Source organism: Polyergus mexicanus, unplaced genomic scaffold, assembly GCF_030449975.1.
Source record: "Polyergus mexicanus isolate NDT 795.1 unplaced genomic scaffold, iyPolMexi1.0 SCAF_14, whole genome shotgun sequence".
In the NCBI taxonomy this organism is placed as follows: Eukaryota; Metazoa; Arthropoda; class Insecta; order Hymenoptera; family Formicidae; genus Polyergus; species Polyergus mexicanus.
The window spans coordinates 3,140,356-3,149,602 of NW_027223334.1; the positions used below are offsets into that span (position 1 = coordinate 3,140,356).

The following is a 9,247-nucleotide window of genomic DNA, read 5'->3' on the forward strand; positions in this document are numbered from 1 at the left end:
ATATTCTACGAACTATAATAAGTGGGACATAGGAACATTCTCAGTATGTACTCAGTATGTCATAGTACGTATATCGAATATTTTGAGAATGTACGCAATATACTTTTGCGATATCCTCCGAACATTCTCAGAATCTACATGTGCTGTTAGGGACATAGCAATATAATATATATGCAATAATGCTTTATGTATATTTATCGACATAATATTATTCTTAACATATAAAAAAAATAATAAGAAATTAGGCATATAAGAGTCAGGATCTAGTGTGTATATAGATTTTCTGTATTATAATAATAACGAAATTATAAAATGTATATTTTTTGGTACACATTCAACTTCTTTCAATAACAAAGAATATCCACACAAAACAAATATCTAAAAAAACTTAATTTACAATTGTGTAAATTCACAATCTCTTTGTATCCGAAATATGCAGATATCCGGATGCAAAAAGATTGTGGTGAATTTACGCATTCAACGAATTTTTTTACATTTCTCTTGTTTTTATATAATCTCAAAATTTATTTATTAAAATCTGAAGTATCTTGCAAATTAGAAAATTATTATCAAATTTTTGATTTTATATAAGAATGGAAACTATTAAAAGAATTCTTAGTCCGATGTCTGAGTCCCTTGTGTTGGGATTATATCATACAATTTAAACTAATAAAAGTAGTTATTATATCTTTAATTTTATTAGCCGCTCTTTGTAAACTTTATATAATCATCATGGCTAAAAATTAAATGCGAAATAGATAGCGCAACATGCGCCGCATAGTGGTAAACGAATGAACTAGCGATTATTGAATACTTTTTTTGGAATATTTTCGGAATGTTGCTGTAACATTGCTAAAGTTATATTGTAAAATAATGTCTTTGTAATATTTCTACAACATTAAACTGCAATATGCAATATTGCAATGTTGCAGCAATGTTGTTGCAAGCTTTAGTGCTGTATGGGAGCTGGATCTGTGGTTTGCAAATTAGTACCCATCTATTACTTTCGCCTTCTTAAAATATATATATAAAATATGATATAATATTAATAACATAACATTAAGTTCTCGTGTGTGCAACAATCTTACAAGTATAATTGTTTGAAAACATGCTAAAGCACTAATCTACCTTGATGTATTAAATAACTAAATAGCACATGTTTACTTAATCTTCTAACACTGCAAGTTAATAAATAAGCGTTGATCATTCCATTACAGATCACAAGATTCTATTAACGGAGACTATAATATTTAACTCTCGCGGGCTTTAAGCCCGTATCAGACTATGCATTGAGATTAAAATTTGACCAGTCAGGACAAGGAAATTTTAGTAAATCTTTTATCTTGATTGGTCAAATTTCAATCTTCAATACGTAGTCTGATACGAGCTTTAGGGTGACGCGTAAATATAGTCTATGTTTATACTATGGTGCAAGTTCAACTTACGAAGAGAAGGAAGAAGATATCTTCATTAATGCATGAGCTGCGGTCAGTGTAAGAACACTGACAACTGTCAAATGACAATAGTATTAAGGAATTACGTTCGCGCGTGGTCGAGAACAATTGAGAATGGCAGCGGAAATAAAGCCCGCCCCGGGAGTAAATCACGATAAATTCAGCAGCAATCGCAAGCCGATACTTCTATCGAAATTGGAGGGCTGCAGTGACGATGTTAATGCCGCTATTATTATTCCGCGGGAAGAAGGTGTAATCAGTATTTGCGACGACAGGTACTAATCATGCAGGGGCATGAATTTTTGAGAATTAAATGTTTTTTTACATGTGTTGGTATTTTGTATTTTTTCCTTCACGGATTGTTTGTGTAATATAGATTCTATCTCGATTATAGCCAAATTCGTTACTCTAGGTGTTAAAATTGCGCATAATTTTATTATATGGACACACCTTTAACACTATCTTTTTTTTTCTTTCTGTCTTATATATATATATATGCTTATATATATGATTTATTATACCGAAATTATCATTTTGTCAAAATAAATTTATTCGGCATTTAAAACAATCACGTAAAAAATATGTGCATTTAAAAAACTAATACACACACTAAATATGTGACACAAAATTATAAATAGAACTGTCTTAAATTTTGTCGCAAATTTTAAGTCTAAAAAAGCCTTAACATTATATTGTCAAGTGATACAAAATGAAATAGTAGATTTTATATGACTATACATGCCTCAAAAATATAATTATAAAAATATAATATAATATAATATGAAATATAATATATAATATAATATAATATAAAATATAATATATAAAAATATAATATAAAATAAAATATATTATAAAATATAATATTATATAAATATAAATAATTAATCTTCACTGATACAGCAAATAAAATCATTGATGCATAATAGCAAAAACAAAAAAACCGTTCTGATGTATATAATTATTTCTCATAATAAAAAAATGTATTATTTCAAAACACTAAAAAATATTTTTTAAATATTTTTTTTTTTTTTTTTTTAATATTTTCTATTAACTCATTTTATTTTTTCAACTTTTTTCTTTTTAATAGGACAGTTAGAGTATGGTTAAAGCGGGATTCTGGTCATTATTGGCCAAGTATTTGTCAATATATGCCAGCAGGTGCTACTTCCATGCATTATTGTATAGAAACGAGACAGTTATTTGTTGGCTTGGATAATGGGAGTATAAATGTATGATAAGTTATTATTTTTATTTTGTTATTTGTTTAGAATTATATGTAATTTGTACATAAACTTGAATTTATAATTATAGGAATTTATCTTGGAACAAGATTATAATCGAATGACAGCTATGCGCGATTATCTGGCGCATCAAGCAAGAGTAACAGGGATTATTTTTGCACCAGATTCTGAGTGGGTTTTAAGTATAGGTCGCGATAAATTATTTCAACTGCACAGTTCTGAGACGGGACAGAAATTGGGATCATATCAAACAGATGCATGGTATACCGCTCTACAGTATCCTTTTACAAAGTTTCATATTTTTACAAATAAAAGAAATCTTCACAATGTAAAAAAATAAAACAAAATATTATATTAGTATAATCATAATACATCTCTATGAGAAACTTAACTCGTATGCATATACAGATTTGATGCCCAATCCAAACATGCTTTTGTAGGAGATTATTCTGGTCAAATAGCAATGTTAAAGCTGGATAATAATGGTGTTACCTTCATTACTACATTGAAGGCACACACAGGAAGTATCCATACATTAGCATGGGATTCCGAAAAACAATTGTTGTTTTCTGGAAGCTTTGATCAAAGCATTATTGTTTGGGACATTGGAGGTCGTCAAGGCACTGCTTATGAACTACAAGGGCACCAGTGAGTGTACACGAAAAAATTATTTCAGTTCTGACTTTTTATATGTCAAAAACATTTTAATTATGTTTATTTTACTCTAATTTTCTTCTAGCAACAAAGTGACAGCATTATGTTATGCGAGTAATGAGCGTCTACTTTTATCTGGAGGCGAAGATGGCGTAATCGTTTGTTGGAATATGGCAGCAAATAGGAAAGAAACTGCAGCTTGGGTTGAATCTGACATCTGTCAGGTATATTTGTGCAAGATCTTAAAATTTCACGCTATTTAATTTGCGACATTGATTTAAAATGAATAAATGTAGGCCTGTGGGAGACCCTTTTTCTGGAATATAAAAGCGATGATGGATCAACGACAATTAGGCTTGAGGCAGCATCATTGTCGCTACTGTGGTCGCGCGTTGTGTGCCCGCTGCACATCGCAATGGATACCGATACCGGCGATGGGCTTCGAATTTGAAGTAAGAGTCTGCGATCAGTGTCATATACAGCTCAAGTCTGAAAAGTAAGTCAAGTCTTGCTTAGAAATATTCTCGGAGATATATCACGAGATGAATGTAATAAATGATTCACTTTTGATTTATGTAGCCAGTTGTCTCTAGCCTCTTTCCATGATGCCAAACATAGTATCATTGGAATGGACTTAGATGCTTCTAAGAGAAGATTATTGACTATCGGGCAGGATCGTGTTATTAAGATTTGGGATATCACCGCACTCTTTCAATGAATATTATGTACATATGGATATCGATATAATGTCGAAGTTGAAATCAAATTATATAGATATCATATACTCTGGAATATTGTGGAAGAAGGAAGACTATCCCAAAACATATTTTTGTGATTATGTTATTATATGTATGATTATAAATTGGATACAATTGGTGGTCTGCTATGAACCATTCTGATAGAATATTCAGATAATAATCAAACGATCAGTTTAATAATTTTAGAGCAAGTGCTTATTTATATATATATTTTTTGCACTAGATATCAGAATAATTCAAGAACATAATGAGTACAGTGCAAGCATGTTAATTCAATGGAATCATCTTTAAAAATATTGTATCAATGGAATTAGCCTCCTTTCCCCATCCTCCAGAGAAGCGTTTGTGTAATAATACTTTACACATAAATAATAGTCTCTGAATGTAAGTGCAAAGTTCATAAATTTCCTAGTTCAAAACACGTTATATACAATGTGTATATAGTTACAATACAACACAGACAACACAAAAAATGTGCAATATCTTTTGAAATAAAATTGGATTTTTTTAATGATAAATTTACCATGCAGAATCCTCCATTCGAAAAAATTATATTTATATTGATTATAAATTGGAGGGCCAAATTTAAATCAACAATTAGTAATGTACATTGTAATGCAATTGTCTGTTTTGCATTTGCATATTTTGTTATCAAAATCTTTAAAGTATTCTCGTATTGTTATCCATGTTCAAATTTAGTTTTGGTGAAAAAACAGTTAAGAGAGTGATAGAGTCAGCAATTGATTAATGGTATAAGTATCGATTATTTTAATATGATTTATTTAATATAAGAATAGAAATAGACAAATATTTTAAGAATTTTGTATTCATTGGCGTTTCTACATTACTTCCTACTAAACTATTTAGGTAATTTAGTACATAACTTTTCAACTATGTCATTTTTAAATGAATTCAAATAAGTAATAATATATCTTGTATTATGTCCTATATATATATATATAACTTATAAATATTATTATAGCATCATTTTTTTATAAGAGGACAAATTAAAAAAAAATATCGACCATTAATTATATCGATTACTTTCTTAACTATTAAAGTTTCTTTCTTCTCAAATACAAAAAATATAGAGGTACAAGTTATGCAAAATTAATTCATTTAAAGGTAATGGTTTATTATATTTCCTATTATAGAATTATATATAATTTACTTTTTGTCGAATAAAATGATATTATTGTTATTGTTATCATCGTGTATTTTCTCCATAGAGATCTTGTTGGTTAATAAAGAAATTTTTCAACGATTTTAAAACAAAAACTTTGATAACATAGTGATAATAAGCTTCCATAAAATTTAGAATATATATATTAGACGAATAAATTATAACACCAAAACATTATTTCATGTAAACACCACGTGAGAACGCAGTTTTAATTAGTTTTTTCATCCTCGTCCAATGTATACAAAAAGCATATCTTGTACCTGAAAATATGTATAATTATTTCATAACAATCACTGTCTTACTGAGACTATGAAAGAAAACATACTTATTATCAAAGTGTATCTAGATTTATTCGCAGAATAAATTTTGCATTTTGAGTAAATGAATGTGAGAATACAATTTACATAGCCCAAATGAACAATCTATTAAATACAAATATATATACATATATATGGTACGTTTATAAGCCCGATTAGAGAACACTACAGCAAATGCTGTCGCATTTTTATATATGTTTTGCTAAAAAGTATATGTACAATATTTAACACATATATGTGTATATGTGCTTCTTATTATAAACGTATGCCGTTACACGACCAAACATTTACATCGTCAAACGATGATTATTTAAACATTCATGATTGTGTGCATAAAAAACGAACGAATGTTAAATTATGCGCTGCATGATTGTCACTCGCTAAATATAGTATACATGTAACTAACAGAAGAATGTAAAAAGAAACAATTAAGCTATGTGTATGTATCCTATCCACGTCGGATTGATATATAAAATAAAAATATATTTTTAATGTAAAATAGTTACATGATTTTATCGATTTTTTCCGTTCGATGAAAAAAATGCATGCGATGGGATATCGATCCACACACATGTTCAGCTAAAGAATCATGAAATTATATGCTTACTGATAAAAACAAATTTATATAATAATGCTGTTACAAAAACATCTCTCATCTCTATTTTTTCCCGGCCTTATTTTTTTCTAACTTTTAATCTTTATAAATATAAATAATAAGAAAATTTTGTATATGATATCAAACAAATTTACAATGAGCTCCCGAATTTCATCAATATTTTAGATAGGTCCTGCAGCCTAAACTAAAGTTTTAAAATGACCCCATATTAGAAAAAAAATCAATGGGATTGATATCTATAGTAAACGAGGAGACCAAGAAATTGGACTGCTCTATCGTGTGCGTGAATCATTTATTGCCTTATTTGTAATGGGAAAATTTTTAACAATTCCGGTAAGTTATCATTCAACAAGTTTGTATAATTTACACAATAAACAAAATAAACAATCTTCAACTATTCAGCCCCATTGCAAGAAAACTCATACTGATTATTTTTTTTACATATTTAAAAAAATGATTTTCAATAACTTGAAACTGATATAATATAGTATTAAGGCGTATGTTTTTGGGACATCTTATATACAGGGTGTCCCAAAGCACAATGCTCGTGAGCAGGTAGAGCACAGTAAACTGAACTGAAGAAAAGAAGCGTTATAGGAAAAATGGTACAGGACTTTTCTGTTCACTTTACTGTGCTCTACCTGCTCATGAGCGTTGTCAAGGGTGCTTTGAAACACCTTGTATATACATACACACATACGCACGCAGCAAAACTAAACTAATATATAATTTATATTCAAGTATCATCATAAAATGGATATGAAGCCTTCAAGAATCGGTATCAACATAAGATTCAAAGTATATCTGTTTTTGTCAGTTCAATTTCTGATAATTCCAATAAGGGATTCAGAATCAGGGTTGAGTAAATTAATTTTTTTTTAACTAACAATACGTTAAGTTTATAGCCCAAAAATTAACTTTACACGTTAAAAATTATTTAAATAAAGATTAATTTGGTTAAAGTTAAGTTAAAAAATTATTAATTCATTAAAGTTAAAAGTTTTAATTTTCTTTATCCAACAGCGAATCGATACATCCGACAAACTTGTTGTACGATAAATGAAATATTCGCATTACGATTAACCATTTTCACACGACTTTATTAATATTGATGAATTATTTTAATTTGTATAAAAAAAGTTAATAAGTTAACGTTAATGCATTTAAAAATAACTAGTTTAAGTTAAAAGTTATGTTCAAAACTAACTAAGTTAAATTAAAAGTTATTAACTTTTCAACTTTTTAACTTAACTCTTAAGGGGAAATTATCTTTTCAAGAGCTTATAAAAGGCTATATTTATGAATTTTTTTTCGGAAACTATGCAGGCAATTTATTTTAAACTTTATACACATAATACATTTATCCATAATTAGTAATTTTCGCAAAAGAAAAGGAAAATCATGAAAATTATAGCAGTTATAAAAATGTTCGCGCAACTGTTTAATATACAGGGTGTCTCATTTTAATCTCCTCAGGAAAATATCTCAAAAACCAAGCCCGGAAGAGAAAAATGTTTCAGACAAAAGTTGTTTTGTTTCGAGGGGGCCATAAGATGGTACCATTGGTTTGACCTTGGAAGATCATTTGAAGGTCATGTGAAAGTCAACTTTAAAATCTTAAATAGAAACCCCCATTTTTTTAGTATTCTTGTAGCTGACATCGAGTGCTTTCCAAAACACTATAATAAAGTATTTTTTCATTAAGTACTTTTTGAGTTATTTTATATTTTAATCTGACATATTTTGATATAAAAAATAAAATATTTCGTAAAATATTCAGTTTTCGATAATCTTACCGTAATACTTTTACGTACAGAATAATGAGACAAATCAATTAGTGTAAAAAAAACAAATAATTGTTTAAAAAAAATATATTATAAATAATTTTCTTAAAAACAATTATTTTTTTATACTAATTGTTTTATACTAATAAAGCTATATATATATATATATATATACACGAAAGATGGAGGTAGATTAGATCAAACTGAATCGAAAAGTCCCGAACCATTTTTTTTATAACGCTTAATAAAGGAATTATTATTGAATAAAGGTTAGCCAATCAGCGCCTCGATGAGCCGCGCGCCGTGAAGTGTGCGCTGTCGCATATATATATATACAGGGTGTCCGACAAGTAAGTGACCATACGAAAGATGGAGACAGATTGGATCAAACTGAGTCGAAAACTCATGAACCATTTTTTTTGTTTTTTGAAGAAAAAATACATGAATTTGTAACCAGCTATATATTTTTTCTTATATATGTATATATACATATATAAGAAAAAATATATAGCTGGTTACAAATTCATATATTTTTTCTTCAAAAAACAACTATATATATATATGTTTTCTTTACATCAATTGATTTCTTTGATTATTTTATGCATAAAAGTATTGAAATAAGATAATCGAAAAATGAATATTGTCCATAAAATTCATAGTTTATGTAAAATTATGTAAAATTATTAATAAAGTATAAAATATTTTGGTAATATCCAATTTTTGGTTATTCTACCTTTATAACTTTTTACGCCATATATTGCGAGGAATTGATTTATAAGTAAATGATTTAAAAGTAATTGATAAGTAAATTAAAGTGGTCCATTTAAAAAAATGAAGATAACCTTGAAATAATTTCATGATCTTCATTCAAGATCAAACCGATATAGCACCATCTTATCCTTTCTCTATCACAAAACTTTTGTACAAAACATTGTTTTTCGATGGAAACCTTGGTTTTTTGAAGGAATATCAATGCATCATTTAAAATGGGCTACCCTATATATACAGGGAGTCCCAAAATTATATCAAAACTATCCAATCTTGTCAATAAATCCATGTCCGCAAATGAGCTGTTTTGACACCAAAGAATCAAAGACTAACAAGGGAACCTCGCAAATCCGAAAATTCTGATTTTGATGAAATTTTACACGCATAGTCGGGGGAGGGGGTATTGTAAAAATAGATGAATTTAGAAATTTTCACAGTTGCGGCCCAAAAACGATTCTATAAGAGGTGA

At 28.4% G+C, this 9,247-nt stretch overlaps 1 protein-coding gene across 2 annotated transcripts; it reads left to right on the forward strand.

Annotated features, from left to right (window-relative positions):
• Positions 1 to 1,451: 1,451 nt before the first annotated feature.
• Positions 1,452 to 4,740, forward strand: Wdfy2 (WD repeat and FYVE domain containing 2). 2 transcript variants are annotated; one of them, XR_011447856.1, is made up of 8 exons: positions 1,452 to 1,729; positions 2,545 to 2,686; positions 2,769 to 2,974; positions 3,107 to 3,346; positions 3,438 to 3,576; positions 3,649 to 3,848; positions 3,932 to 4,183; positions 4,334 to 4,740. XR_011447856.1 is itself a non-coding variant. In XM_070307226.1 (7 exons), exons 1-7 carry the CDS (start codon positions 1,569 to 1,571, stop codon positions 4,068 to 4,070), a joined length of 1,227 nt encoding a protein of 408 aa, XP_070163327.1. In that variant the 5' UTR covers positions 1,452 to 1,568; the 3' UTR covers positions 4,071 to 4,740. The 2 variants fall into 2 exon arrangements, 1 of the variants encoding a protein (XP_070163327.1); XM_070307226.1 differs by having other exon boundaries at positions 3,932 to 4,740.
• Positions 4,741 to 9,247: the final 4,507 nt, after the last annotated feature.